At 41.9% G+C, this 15,394-nt stretch overlaps 1 protein-coding gene across 3 annotated transcripts; it reads left to right on the top strand.

The window, feature by feature from the left end:
* The first annotated feature begins 5,417 nt into the window (after positions 1-5,417).
* On the top strand, positions 5,418-14,915 carry METTL3 (methyltransferase 3, N6-adenosine-methyltransferase complex catalytic subunit). Of its 3 annotated transcripts, none has more exons than XR_011428043.1 (11): positions 5,418-5,750; positions 9,736-9,953; positions 10,051-10,455; positions 11,455-11,630; positions 12,170-12,386; positions 12,614-12,801; positions 13,182-13,220; positions 13,399-13,532; positions 13,628-13,693; positions 13,864-13,976; positions 14,628-14,915. XR_011428043.1 is itself a non-coding variant. In XM_001505163.5 (11 exons), the coding sequence occupies exons 1-11, from the start codon at positions 5,651-5,653 to the stop codon at positions 14,737-14,739; spliced, it is 1,743 nt and encodes a 580-aa protein (XP_001505213.1). In that variant the 5' UTR covers positions 5,425-5,650; the 3' UTR covers positions 14,740-14,859. The 3 variants fall into 3 exon arrangements, 2 of the variants coding, with proteins under 2 accessions (XP_001505213.1, XP_070096489.1); XM_001505163.5 differs by having other exon boundaries at positions 5,425-5,750; positions 13,399-13,507; positions 14,628-14,859; XM_070240388.1 differs by lacking the exons at positions 13,864-13,976; positions 14,628-14,915 and having other exon boundaries at positions 5,425-5,750; positions 13,628-13,823.
* Positions 14,916-15,394: the final 479 nt, after the last annotated feature.

Genomic DNA, 15,394 nt, shown 5'->3' with positions numbered 1-15,394 from the left:
TTTCCCTTCTGTCCTCTTTTCATTCTGCTTTTTCTTCTCCTGTCCTCCTTTTTCTTCTTTCATTGACCCCTCTTTCTGATAGCGTTTTTTCTCTTTCTCTCTTCACCTTTAATTTGTTCTTTCTCTTTAGAGCCTTTAGTTTCTTCCTTCCTGCAGCTCTCTCCAATCCCCACCCTCAGCCCCACCATTTCCCACTCTCAATCGTTTTTCATTTGGTCATTTTTTTGGAGGTGAATCAACTCTAATTTGCTGGAAGGAGCATGTGAATAAGTGAAGCTGCATGAAATATAGTGGATCAAATTTAAACCAGATAGATAAAAAGCATCACTGTTATAAGAAGCAAGAGACAGCTTCTTTGTGCATTCATTCAGTTAATTTCTGAAGATTTATTTTCTTTCAGAGACCAAGTGTTGGGTAGGTACAAAAGTAAATAAGTCACACTTCTGCCTCTAGGGAGCTCAGTCTAAGAAGAGGAAAAATGTGAATATATTTTTATATGGTGGTAGTAAATATTATGGTAAACACAAACAATGGCCTGTGGGTTCCCAGAGAGGGAAATAACTAACTCACGATGCAAAGATGGAGAAGGGGGAGGGGCACACAATTCTCTTGAATTTGGCTTTCTTAATAATCACTCTCAAATATATGAACTCAATCCATACGACAATCTAAGGCCCAATGCAGTTACCGTTTAAGTACTATACTAAGTCCCCTTTGACAGGAACAGAGATGTGCTGCTTCAGAGATGTTGCTTCAAGAAAGAACTGGTTATGGGGTCGGCCCGATGGCATAGTGGTTATTAAGTTCACACGCTCCCCTTCAGTGGCCTGGGGTTCACAGGTTCAAATCCCAGGTGCAGACCTAGCACCACTCATCAAGCCATGCTGTGGCAGCATCCCACATAAAAGAGAGGAAGATTGGCATGGATGTTAGTTCAGCAACAATCTTCTTCAAGCAAAAAGAGGAAGATTGGCAACAGATGTTAGCTCAGGGCCAACCTTCCTCACAAAAAAACAAAACAAAAAAACACCCCGGTTACCTAGCTGAAAGAAGCCTGGATAGATGACAGCCTCCAGCTGTTCTGCTCTTCTCCAGCCCCTGGCCAAAGACTAAGCAAAGTGGTGGGTGGTAGAGAGGCTTAGCTATTCCCTTGGAACCTAGGACTCTAATGAGCAGTTCTGGCTCTGGAACTCCCCACTGAGCTGGCAGAAACTTTGTCAGGTCCGCATCATAGTCTGACAGCTCTCCCTGCCCAATCCCATTTTCTCTCCCTTTACCTTTTACAAGTGTTACTCCCCGGTAAAACTTTTGGACTCCTAATTCTGTCTCAGCATCTGCTTCCTGGAGATTTCAACCTGTGTCACCCCTGAAAAAGGCCTAGATTCTATCGGCACATTTTTCTCTCTCACAAACTCCTGCTTCTGGGACCTTGGTTACGTTCTCTGCAACTTCTTAGGAAACCAAGGAACTTCTGTCTCCTGATCCCCGAAACAGACTTCATTGGTGTTACTCTCAATTAGACGCAACTTTGACTTCCCTTTACGTTTCCTTGTCTTTTCTAATGTTTAATAACTGATTGACAAACCCCAGTGGACATTTTGCTTTTGATCAGATAATAAGAAACAGTAAGGACAAAAACTTAAGAAAAAAAAACATTTGGTCAAAGAACCAAGTAAGAAGTGCAGTACATGGTGAGTACTGTGGATGTTTCACTAATCCACTGCTGTGTAACAAACCATCGCAAAACTTAGTATCTTAATAATTATGTATTTGCTTGTGATTCCATGGTTTGTCTGGACAGCCCTCAGCTAGGATGACTTGTCTACGTTCCGTGTGGTGAGGGGTGAGTTCATTCAGGTAGCTTCCATTTGGGCTGGAGGATCCAAGATGGCTTTACTCACTTCTGGCTGAATGGCTGGAATGTTCGAGCGTTTCTCCTTATAGTCTTTCATCCTCCAGGGCCTCTTTCCTTTCGAGGTCTTTCAATCTCTATGGTATATCTCTTCCTCTCTCTTTCTCTTCGAGTGGTCTATCTATCAGGATAACTGGACTTCCATGAAGGCTCAGGTCTCCAAAAAGACAAAAAGCAGAAGCTGCAAGGCCTCTTAAGGCCTAGGCTCTGAAAGCCACAGAACATCACTTCTGCCACATTCTGTTGGCCAAAGCTAGTTAGAAAGCCAGCTCAGATTCAAGAGGAGGGGAAATCAGCTTCACCTCTTAAAGGGAAGAGTGGCAAAATCACACTGCATAGGGGCATGTGGGATGTGAGCCACTGTTGTGGCTAACTCTGGAAACAGTCTATCACAGCACATATGAGGAAAATAAATGCAATGCGTGCAGCACTCATCTGCTCACAACTAGGCTTACACTCTCTCTGGTCTAGAAGAGATCTGGGTGAGTTTTCTTGCTCCTCTCTGCACTGCTCAGGGTTGTATGCAGACTGACTAAGAGTGGGCAGACAAGAAAGTAGTGGCTTTCTTTTGAGCAGAAAACTGGTCATGAGGAATCTAGAAAGAATCCCTCTATGAGCAGATCATGCTAAGTGGCCCTCTTGTGCTCCTAAAGTTTGCCTAATTTACTCCTGTAATAATTTACCCAAAGTGAATGTGAAAGCAAAGACTTCTGGGAGCTGCCCTTGATTTGATTGCCTTTCAGGAGTACCTGTGTTACTTCTTGGGCTTCCTCTGTAGGTGAGAGGAGGCAATCCAGGCCTTAGGTATCCTGAATTCTACCAGAGACTGAATCTCTTCCACTAGAAAATCCTTCCTTTCCTAGACAAAAATGTTTATACTGTTTAGGACTTGACCTGCAGAATTCTGGGTTTTTTTTTTAAACTTTTAAAAAAATTTTTCCTTTTTCTCCCAAAGTCCCCCGGTACATAGTTGTGTATTTTTAGATATGGGTCCTTCTAGTTGTGGCATGTGGGATGCCGCCTCAACATGGCTTGATGAGCAGTGCCATGTCCGCGCCCAGGATTCAAACTGGTGAAACCCTGGGCTGCTGAAGCACAGCGCGCCAACTTAACCACTCTGCCACAGGGCCGGCCCCTGCAGATTCTGTTTTTTAAGGTGAATCAACCCCCTTCACTTTCCAAGGCTGTATCCAGTACTGTCTTTCTCCTCCAAGACTATTTCATTTTACTGCCCTATAATTTCTGTGTATTTCATTTCTATGTGTTAAGGACCTTGAAAGAAACAGTGATCTTATAACAAGTGAGGGATTCAGATTTGTGAACAGTTAACTGTAACAGTGCTAGAATATAGCAATAATGGGATTATTTTACTCCGCTAATAATACATGTGTCTAAACATAGGGCCACACGGGATACATCCCAAATGAAAGAACAAAACATCCCTTGTCAACTTTCTTGAGGGAAGTTGCTAAACCAAGGTTATTTTTTTAAATTAAATTAAATTTATTATTATTATTTTTTTTTTTTGAGGAAGATTAGCCCTGAGCTAACTACTGCCAATCCTCCTCTTCTTGCTGATGAAGCCTGGCCCTGAGCCAACATCCATGCCCATCTTTCTCCACTGTATATGTGGGACGCCTACCACAGCATGGCTTTTGCCAAGAGCTGCCATGTCCGCACCCGGGATCCAAACTGGGGAACCCAGGGCCACTAAGAAGCAGAACATGTGCACTTAACTGCTGCGCTACTGGGCCAGCCCCTAAACTGAGCTTATTAAAGGGGGTAAAAACCCTCAGGTAAAGTAGTCTCCTTGAGTAGTCTTCCATGGTCTCCACTAGCCAACTTTCCCAAGAGGGTTTCAGTGGAGGAAGATAGCATTTTTTGCTTCTAATTTAGGGTAATCCTGAGACTTAAATGTCCAGAGATGGGTCCATATTCATTTCTGTTCCCTTTACTTCAAGGCTCAGATACAAAGTTACACACCTCAAAAGATAGTGTGAATTACCTACTAAGTAAATTAAATTCAGAAATGGGATAGAAATAAATATTTTGATCACTACTAAATTTCCACAGTACCTCACACATAGTAGTCACTCAATAAATATTTGCTGACTAAATGGATGAAACTGCCACATTCCAATACACATACATACATCTTTCTTCTTAATAGCCCCGCTTCATATTCATGCTTTCCCTCCCATTATTATCCATAACCAGCTTCTGAGCTAATTAAACGTCGTATCATCAAACACTTAGTTACAAGAGGCTACCGACCATTTCCCCTATCTCTAACTCTCCTTCCCCCCCATCTCAAACCAATTAGAACAGCAGATTAATCTTAAAACACTCCCTATTCACAAACCCTAAATTATCTCCTGTTGTATTCTGAATTAATTGCAAGCTCTTTACTCAGGTAACACATACCTTTTCCAATTTGGCCTCAAATACAGAAACATAAATATCCTCCCAGATTCCCAAATATAATTCACTATGTTCTAGCAAACTAATCTGGATTAGAGGGGCATACATCCTCCTTTCCTAACTCTAGTCTAGACCTTTGCTTTTATCATGTCATTGGCCTGGAATTCTCTCCCATAGCTTTAGTGAAGCTAGAACTGTCACTTCAAGCCTGAACCTTGATGCCACCTTTCCAACGCCTTCCTGGGTCATCTGGGTTTGGAGTCCTCCTCTTCTTTGCAATTACGTTTATCTTTTAAAGCCTATGCTCATGCTGCCTTATGCTGTAAAGATGGCTCAATATTAATAAGCTGGGTTTTAGTGCCTTTAGGAGACCAGAAACTCTTTGAAAACAGGAGCCATGGCTTTTCAAGCTATTCTTTCTGACACATTGGATAAATCAGAGGTTCCCAAATACTTCCATTCAGAAAACCCCATTAAAAACAAGTTAAAAAAACAAGGAACTTTTGTATTTAAAAGTTTATTACACATACAGAGAAGTGCACGTACCAAAATATTTTCATAAACATACTCATGCAACCAGCTCCCAGAATAAGAAATGCAATGCAAGCAGAACCTCAGAAACCTCCCCTAGTGCCCCCTTATGAAGACTATTTTAATGTATTACATACAATACTTGCAGATTTGGTATAAGTAAGAAGAGTGAGCATATGTACTTGTAGATCCCTTATAATATCTCTGCTCCATCATTCCTCCTCCTCCTTCAAAGAAGTACGGGCACACACCCACAGATTGGAAACCAATTTAATAGTTGTATCTTTGTAAATGAACGCATGGAAACATAAGCCTACAACATCTTCAGTGGAAAAAGTATGTCAGTATTAAACTGTGAAAAGGAATTAGTGATCTTTCATTTTCAAAATCTGTACTATACGTGCAGCTCTACGAGCACGTTCAAAACCCAGGTCAGCTCACAGGACTCGCCCTTTAAATCTAACATGGCCGCATGCGCGTCTACAAGCAACATGGCCGCTCTGCCAGGCACCAACATGGCAACCACAGCCTCACGGCACCCGGAAGCACGCGAGAGCTCCAATAAAAAAAGTATCCGCCATTCTGCCAACACCTAAGGTGGCTCCCTTTTGAGCTTCAAAGCGAGGGCGAAGACGGAAATGACTTTTCGGTCTAGTGGATCTCCCGGGATCTCTTTCCTGTTAGCCTTGGGTGTCCGCGTGAGAATTGGATATTTCCTGAAGCTGGGGCTGGGAGGTGCTAGTCTGCCGCGCCTGATTCGAGACGTGTCCGGGTTGGGAGACTAGGATGTCGGACACGTGGAGCTCTATCCAGGCCCACAAAAAGCAGCTGGACTCGCTGCGGGAGAGGCTGCAGCGGAGGCGGAAGCAGGACTCGGGGCACTTGGGTGAGGCTCGGGGCTGTCGGGTCGCTGCTTAGCCGGCGAAGGCGGGAGGGGACCCTGGAGAAAAAGACGGCTCCAGAGTCGGCGCCCTTCCCCAAGCGGCCATTTCTTTAACGCCTCGTGGGTTAGTACTCTCCTCTCCGCTCGGCAGCACAGACGCCGCGCCCTCCGGCAAGTAGTCGCGGTTTCTTGCCACCCCGGGCCTTGGTACCTCCAGTTCACCTGCCTGGGACGGGTGCCCGGGCCCCACCCCCGTCCGCCTTGCTGACTCCTCTGTCTATGAGAATGTCGCCTTTGCCGAGGCCTCTCAGCTACCTGTCCTTTGAAGCATCAAGTCCCCTTTTGTTGCTCCCATGGTGCCTTTTTCTTCCTTCGGTTATAGCGACTGCTTTGTACTGGTCATTTCTTTGCGACTGTGGACACCAGAGAGTAAGGACCGAACCTTAATAACCACAGTGCCCAGCGCAGTGGCCCTCACAGAACTGGCACTGGGTGTTGCTAAATGAGTAGAGAAACTGGTATTGTCGTAGGCATTTACATACCGAGCGGGAATCTGAAAACATTTGTTTCTTACTTTTTAACTTTTTCTCCCCTCCCGTTGCCCCCCGTGTCACAGTCATAAAACTTGAAGGAACTTCAAAAGATTGTCAGCTCCTGCCCACGGCCCCCCCCGCCCCCATCCCCAGTACAAGCCCCGAATTATTTACGGCAAATCAATGATAAAGATCTGCAAGGATAGGGAAACCATACCACCCTTGTGGTAGCTTGTTCCAGTGTTTATATACTCGAGTCCATCTCTAAATCTGATCTTGATGCATATTAGGTCCATGCGCTCATCTTCTGGCCCCTGGAACTAGAAGATGCCTTGGCAGGACTCTCACACCATAATAAATAAACATCTATTGAGTATCTACAGTGTGCGTTAGTCTAGTTAGACAAAAATAAGTAAGGTATTGTCCCTGCCCTCAATGAGTTTGAAATTTTAGTTGGGGATAAAGGATTGATACTTATAAAAAGTCAGAAATACAAAATGATGTATGTAAAATGCCAAATGAATGAGTCCACAATGAGTGCAGTGAAGGGAGAAGTAACAAGAATTGGTTTAATCAGTGAAGGCATCGTGGAGGAGTTGGCACTTGAAATTTGGTCTTCAGGGTTGTATAGGACTTAGAAAAAGAGAAGTTAAGAGGGCAGAGTGAGTAGAGGAAGAAGTGCAAGTCATATGATCAGGAATTGATTAGCAATCAAGCATTGGAGTAGTTAACTGAATTACCAAAGAGGGAGAGTTTTTTTCTTGATAATATAAACTTCAGTTGCTTTGACGTCTTATTGTGATTCTGTTTTCTGTTTTCTTCTTATTCTTTGGTTTCCTGTTTCTGAGCCTTTTATTTTATGCATATCGATTTTAGATAGAAAATGTGACAATTACATCTCTGTCATAGACAAATGACCCAGTTGCTTCTTGATTTATCATAGACTTCTGTTACTGGGCTTAAGTATCCCATCAACTTTTTCAAAAACACCATTTTGGAAGAAGTGATTGAGGCATTTCTGCTATATATATGTATATTCCTGAAAAACTGCTTCTGCAAAAACCTGCATTAAAAATAGCAGGGCTTATAGAAGAGATAGGTTTAGAAGAAGCCTGCTGAAAACCTATAACTTTGTTACTGGTGCGCTTATGCCATTCTACTAAAAATAGCAGCATAGTTGAATCTCTACTGGTGTTTCTACCTTTAATGAAAGTCATTCCATCTGCATAGCCTGTATACCCTGGGGCTCCTACTTCCTGCTTGCATCCAGCAGTCTTGTTTTTGTTTAACCAAGGGAAATGTCTTTGCAGTTTCTTCATCTGAAGTTGTAGCTTCCCAGATAGCTTAACATAGTGCCAAGTGTAGCACTTCTTGAAGCCACTAAACCAGTCATATTTTTTTAAAAGGCATTTCTGTAGGAATCTCACTTTTTTTCCTTTAGGTATTCATATATTGCTGAAGTTTTCGCTTTAACTGTGAGAAAATTTGCCTGTGGGCACTTCAAAACATTAGCATGATGAAAAACATCATGTATGAACCAGCAAGTTTTCCATGTTATTTTGACAGTCCCTTATTTGCTAATTGCGTATGAGCTGATTTGCACTGAATAAATACATTGTAGCAAAACAGATTGTACTTGGATAATATTTGAGAGAAGTCAGAGAAACAAACAAACTGTGGAGTGTGTTGTAGAGGCCCTTCAAGTGATCATCAGGTAAGCAACAGTGGGATTTGGGCTATCTGGATTAGTTGCTCAATCAGCAAAAAAGAAGAGGGGCTAATAGTTCCCTTCTCCTGTAACTAGAAACTCACCAATTTACTACATTTGGACACTGTAGGTTATTGAGTTTTCACTGTACATATTTCAGTAAGAGGCAATCTAGCTTTGTTCTGTCACCTCCCCATATTGTCCACATGGATAGCCTGTTACTCCATTTTAATCCCCTCGGCCTTTTTTGCAGTGTAGAAAGCTACGACAGCTTTGGGTGAGTGCATTTCTTCCAGGGAGATTTATTTAATTTAGTGTGGAATAATTTGTTTTACCTTCAGCAGTGGCAATTGGAAAAGGGGACCTGAGAATTCCAGTAGTTGTTTGCTTTAACAAAGTGATCTACAAAATTAATCTTTCAGAAACCACTATATCACTGTAATAGATCATTGACTATTTTGTGTTCAGCTTTGTCTTTGTCATTTTAGAGACAAATGACATCTATCTGTAGTTTCGTGGGTTTTTTAAATTCCTTAAAAAGGCTGTAATTATTTTTGCTATACTTCTTTACACATCTCCATTTCTAAATTCATATTCTTTAGATGAATGAATCTAATTGCTCTCAGTCATTTTAAGTTCCACTTCACTTTTCCATGGTATTAACCACACTTTGGTATTAACCAAACTTTGTACCTATGCAGACCTAACCACTAAGGCCTTGATACTTCATCCAGGTCCTTGCTAAACATGTTTAATAATTTTGACAAGATTGTATTCTCCCTTGAATGTAAATACTTTTTTTTTGGATGTAAATATCTCTTGACTTGTATATCCACCTAATAATGCATGGTTAAGACTCCTAATATATCCATCTAATAATATGGTTAAGACTCTTATAAAAGTGTTTTTGAGGTTGTGATTAAACATATATTGTCTTCTGTCCCAGAGCTTTGGCTGATATTTGGTATTGTGGGAATAGGTAGAGATGAAACACACAAATTACCCCAGCCTTTATTTAGGTTATTTCAAAGAATACATTTCTTTGAATGTTAGAATTCTTAGGAAAACATCCTGAGAGTTTAATATTTCATCTCTATTTTAACTAATCACAGATTTTAGCCTTTCCCAAAGGTAATATTTTGTCCTGATTCGAGTTTCTTAAATCTCATTAAGGTTATGGTGGCCACCCAGCTCGCGAAGTAGTAGACTAGATGATCAAAATAGTTAGGAAATATCACTTGATGACCAGCAAAGTTTTATAAGATTTTTGTGTTTGAGTGTTAAAGCCCACATCATTTTAACCCCCAACACTCTCATTTTGTACACCTTCTGATGGCCAGTGGCCTTAATTCAGTAAAATTCAAACTCCATTTCTCAAAAAGATCTGATCACAGCTTCAGCTGTTGAAAATATTTCTGGCTTTTAAATTCAGGTTGATTATATCAGTTGTCATTTAGAGTGACTGAAGGAAGGTGGTATGGACCTTTCAATCTACCATGCTGCTAATTTATTTCCTTTGAAGCACAGCAAGGACAAGGAATTAGGAAGACATTTCTCACCCAATAGAGAAAAGGTAAGCAGTTCCCAGAAAATCCAGGATTGTCTTGTCAAAGCAGTGAATACTTGAGTGTGATTGAGGAAATCACACGAGTGCTAAATTTGGTCATAGGATTTCCTGCATGAAATGAATGAATGTATAGACCAACAGTGGTTGCCCTTTTTCATTTTCACTTGTCTTCATTCCTAGATCTACGGAATCCAGAGGCTGCACTGTCTCCAACCTTCCGTAGTGATAGCCCAGTGCCTACTGCACCCACTTCTGGTGGCCCTAAGCCCAGCACAGCTTCAGCAGCTCCTGAACTAGCTACAGACCCCGAATTAGAGAAGAAGTTGCTACACCACCTCTCTGATCTGGCCCTAACATTGCCCACTGATGCTGTGTCCATCCGTCTTGCCATTTCCACGGTAATGAACTGATAAGACAAGGTTGGGATCTGCCACTTTTTCTTTTCTTCAGTTCATGGTCTGTGCCTTATTGCCCTCCCCTCCCCTCCTTCCCTAGCCAGATGCCCCTGCCACTCAAGATGGGGTGGAAAGCCTCCTACAGAAGTTTGCAGCTCAGGAGTTGATTGAGGTAAAGAGAAGTCTCCTACAAGATGACGCACATCCCACTCTTGTAACCTATGCTGATCATTCCAAGCTCTCTGCCATGATGGGTGCTGTGGCAGAAAAGAAGGGCCCCGGTGAAGTAGCAGGGACTATCACAGGGCAGAAGCGGCGTGCAGAACAGGACTCAACCACAGTAGCTGCTTTTGCTAGCTCTTTGGCCTCTGGTCTGGCCTCTTCAGCATCAGAACCAGTCAAAGAACCAACCAAGAAATCAAGGAAACATGCTGCCTCAGATGTTGATCTGGAGATAGAGAGCCTTCTGAACCAACAGTCTACCAAGGAACAGCAGAGCAAGAAGGTGGGTAGATGGAAGTGCTTTCACACATACTCTTTGTCTTATAGCTTTGGTTGAGAGGAATTTACCCTTAGGGCAAGGAGCAATTCTTAGAAATGAGGGTTGAGAGCAGTGGTTCTCAACTGGGGGTGATTTTGCCTCTCTCCTTCTCCCCAGAGGACATTTGGCAATATCCGGAGGCATTTTTGGTTGTCAGAACAGGGGAGTGCTACAGGCATCTAGTGGGTAGAGGCCAGGGATGCTGCTAAGCATCCTACAATCATAGTAGGACAGCCCCACACAACAAGCAATTATCTGGCCCCAAATGTCAATAATGCCAGTGTTGAGAAATTCTGATTTAGAGAATCTTTGTCATTGGATCTGTTTGGAAGAATCATCAGATCAAGGGAAAAGGAATCTAAATGTAGAATCCAAATATAGAAATAGAGGGAGAAGAAAGGAGATGAATATTGGAAGACAGTCATATGTACCACTAGTTATGAAAATTGATGATTAAACAATATGCATTGGCAGTGTAGTAGTTCTTTGTATAAATACTGGATCCACATGAGTTTGCATCCATTTGCTACTTCTAGCTGTGTGAACTGAACAAGTTAGTTAACTTCTCTTGAGCCTTGATCTTCTCATCTGTAACGTGAGGATAACTAGTATACCGTTACAGAATTGTTACGTAGACTCTGAGCTAAACAGTAAAGTGCTTAGCACTGTGCTTTGGTTCAGTACCTAATAAATATGAGTGGTTTTTGTGGGAAGGAGTGCTTTCTTGCAGAGGGAGGATTAGCGTGCTTATCAGTAGGAACGAGGCTGCTTGTATTTTAATTCCAACCCAAATGCAGATTTGTGAGAAAGGTGACAAAGCTCTTCCAGGACTCCGATTTTCCCATATTAAGTTAGCTCATTTACCCCTTATAGGACATTAATGTCAAGTAGAATTTACAGAGGTGGTTTAAGGGCTAATTTTATCTCCAAACCCTTTTAAATCCAAGGCTGCTTCTGTCACAGGTCAGTCAGGAGATCCTAGAACTATTAAATACTACAACAGCCAAGGAACAATCCATTGTTGAAAAATTTCGCTCACGAGGTCGGGCCCAAGTGCAAGAATTCTGTGACTATGGAACCAAAGAGGAGTGCATGAAAGCCAGTGATGCTGATCGGCCCTGTCGCAAGCTGCACTTCAGGTCTCTTGGGAGGGGAGAGGTGGGATGGGTCTCCTAGAAGCAGTCATTCCTTTTCAGCACATTCCTTCCAGTCATAGGAGTTCTGTCTTTAATTCTGTTATTTAGTCTAGGGTTTGTCTATGACCTCTGGACTGTGAAGGTATACTTTCAGAAGTAGTGTTCCACAGGAGGGAATACGGCTGTACTCACAAGTAGATGTGAGATTTTTTTTAAATGCCCCTTCTTGCAAAAGCAAGGCATCTCTGTCTCTGAGCTCTCAGGTTAGTGTTTTATTCTGTTCTATCGAGCAAGCCATTTGTTACTTCCTGTCATAAGGAAATTGAGTCTTTGCTCAGAGAGGATTTATAACTCTTTAGTGTAAATTACGGATTTCCATGTCACCTGCCTCCCTTTTCTGAAAACTCTTGGAGAAGCTCTAACGAGAGAATTTTAGGAGAGGGTAATAAGACAGGAAATTTTGAAACCATTTGGAACTTGAACTGTGGGATCTAACTTTGGAACACCATTTCGATTCTGATTCTCCCTTTTTACTTCCCCAGACGAATCATCAATAAACATACTGATGAATCATTAGGTGACTGCTCTTTCCTTAACACATGTTTCCACATGGATACCTGCAAATATGTTCACTATGAAATTGATGCTTGCATGGATTCTGAGGCTCCTGGGAGCAAAGACCACACACCGAGCCAGGAGCTTGCTCTTACACAGAGTGTTGGAGGTGACTCCAATGCAGATCGACTCTTCCCACCTCAGGTACTTGTCTGCTCAGAAAACTGATCTCAACTTACGGACTTGCATCTGAGTAGGGCAGCTGTACTTGTAGGAAAGCAGGGCATAGTCAGCAATCTGTCTTGCTGACTGGGAATGGAGTGGGATACATATGCTTATAAGGGAGAAGGAAAATCAAATGGCAAAGAGGGACTGGGGCCATGAATCTGAGAGTGAAGGAAGGGAAGATGACCAAATACCACCTCATGCAGTGGATCTGTTGTGATATCCGCTACCTGGACGTCAGTATCTTGGGAAAGTTTGCAGTTGTGATGGCTGACCCACCCTGGGATATTCACATGGAGCTGCCCTATGGGACCCTGACAGATGATGAGATGCGCAGGCTCAACATACCAGTACTGCAGGATGATGGCTTTCTCTTCCTCTGGGTCACAGGCAGGTAATGCAGTTCAAAGATATGTAGGTATGGGCAGATATAGTACAGAGTGAGTACCGGGTGGGAATAAAATCCTGGGTTTTCCTAGCCTTGCTATTAAATATATGACTGAATCAGCCCTTTTTTTCCTACTGAGACCTAATGCCTGTTTGTAACACAAATAATACCTTGATTTCTATTTAACTCTACATTTGTTCTTTCTGAAAGGTAAGGACATTGAACATAGATACTCTGTTTTATCTTCCTTCTTTGATCCATCCTATTGCCCTAATGGTGTCTTGCATGTTCATATTCACTGAATGTCTACTGAAAACACTTATCTGTCTTGAAGGGAGAAAAAATAGGGGCATGGATGTAGCTGTTTAACCCTTCTTTCTTTCTAGGGCCATGGAGTTGGGCAGAGAATGTCTGAACCTCTGGGGGTGAGTAGCAACCATTGTGTTGCTTTCTTTTGAGGGAAATACACACACAATTGCTATAGTTGAGATATGGGTTCCCTTCTCCCGGAGTATTCTCTGTGACTGTTTGCTTTTGTAGAGTAGATAGTGCTACCCCTAAACTGTGAAAGCCTAATTAAAGCTCTAGTTCTTTCTTCCACAGTTATGAACGGGTAGATGAAATTATCTGGGTGAAGACAAATCAGCTGCAGCGCATCATTCGGACAGGACGTACAGGTCACTGGTTGAACCATGGGAAGGAGCACTGCTTGGTGAGCAGCAATGTGGCCCAATTCAGTAGGTGGAGCAAAAGAGGAATTGTTGGATTTCTTATTGAGAAAAAGTTCAAATGCTGGGGTTTCATAAGATAATCTGTTCTCTGTGGCGGGCAGGTTGGTGTCAAAGGAAATCCCCAAGGCTTCAACCAGGGTCTGGATTGTGATGTGATCGTAGCTGAGGTACGTGCTTTCCCAGGTATCCAAAGGTTCCACATTGTAATTGGTATCAGTTACTCAAGTCAGGTGTATTCTTAGCTCAAGTTCTCTCATTTGGATCATAAACATAAATGGAAAGCCCTAGAAAGGCAATCTTGCGTAACTTAAAAGTAACTAGAGCCTTTATTTCCTAGGTTCGTTCCACTAGTCATAAACCAGATGAAATCTATGGCATGATTGAGAGACTATCCCCTGGCACTCGCAAGATTGAGTTATTTGGACGACCTCACAATGTGCAACCCAACTGGTAAAGTGACCAGAGAACATGCTAGCCCCCAAGGGCAAAACTGTTTATGGTCAAGGACAGAAGTTAGTAGAGCTTCACTTCACATTCCTCTACTCTATAAATGGGCTTCAGAGGATTCATAAACCACCTACAATTGTATTTAAACTGTTTTATGGGATTCTGCATTTCACTGGAAACCCAACAGGCTTTAGGATTCAAACCACTGCTCTCTCAGGTCTCCAATTGATTTTACAAGATCTTCCTCAGTTAATCTATAGGATGTATTGAATCTGCCCCCTGGTGGTTACTAAGAATCTATGTATTACCTGTCAACAATTTTAGTATCTTTCATCCTGTTAGAGCTTAAATGACATGCTGCTAGCATTTTACTTATCCAAAGAATACTCACTGGCAGCACCAACTTTGTGAAGTAGGCCTGGTTTGCCATCAGTTATTAACCCTTAAGTAATACAGATCTAACCTGTTTTAACACCACAATCTGTGCCCAATTCCTAACCAGTCGTATTTTAATATTAAGGTCTTTTAAAAAGAATTGGCATGACTATTTGATGAGATGCTAGGTAGTCTTAATAAAAGGTAAGCATCTTTTAACAATATTAAGTCTTTTAATTCCAGGATTTGTGGTTTGCCCCTTCTTTCCTGTTGCTTCAGGATCACCCTTGGAAACCAACTGGATGGGATCCACCTACTAGACCCAGATGTGGTTGCCCGGTTCAAGCAAAGGTATCCAGATGGTATCATCTCTAAACCCAAGAATCTATAGAAGCACTTCATCACAGAGCTAAGCATCCAGAGCCATGGCTTTGCAGGCTGCACCTGAAAAGTAATATTTGTACAATAGCTTTTTTCCTTATTTAAATAAAAGTTTGTATTGTAGTTGGGATTTCAAGGTCAGATTCTGGCTCTGCCACTTAAAAGTATCTGATCTTATGTAACTCATCTCTCAGTATGATTCCTTGTATGTAAACTAGGAATATTACCTACCTCATTGGGTTGTTGTAAGGGCTCAAACTAAATGAATACATGGAAAACATTAAGATGTTGATTATACTGCATTGGCTCAAAGTGACAGCAATTAGTACTACATGAACATTGTAATCAAGAAGGGGTTCTCGGGACAGTACTTTTCAAGGTAAGATTTGAGTTTCACTTAAGGTTATTATCTTTAGGGCCAGCATGCTCTAAACATTTGCTTATTGTTAGAACTAGGTGGCTTTGCTAGATTATTCTTGAGCTTATTTCCAAGAAAAATGAAATAAGCACATCTTAGATTAAATTTAAATAAGTGCCTAGGGTATGCAGAAAATTAGCTTATATATTATGTAAGTGAAAACACCTCTGGCCTTTGTTTTAAAAGATATTTCATCAAACACAAGTGAACACAACTTCTTTAGACTTTGGTGAAACCTCATATTAAT

The sequence above is a fragment of the Equus caballus genome, chromosome 1 (genome assembly GCF_041296265.1).
Source record: "Equus caballus isolate H_3958 breed thoroughbred chromosome 1, TB-T2T, whole genome shotgun sequence".
NCBI classification, from domain to species: Eukaryota; Metazoa; Chordata; class Mammalia; order Perissodactyla; family Equidae; genus Equus; species Equus caballus.
Note: the sequence above shows the minus strand (reverse complement) of the source record. Positions and strands in the feature narration are given on the sequence as shown.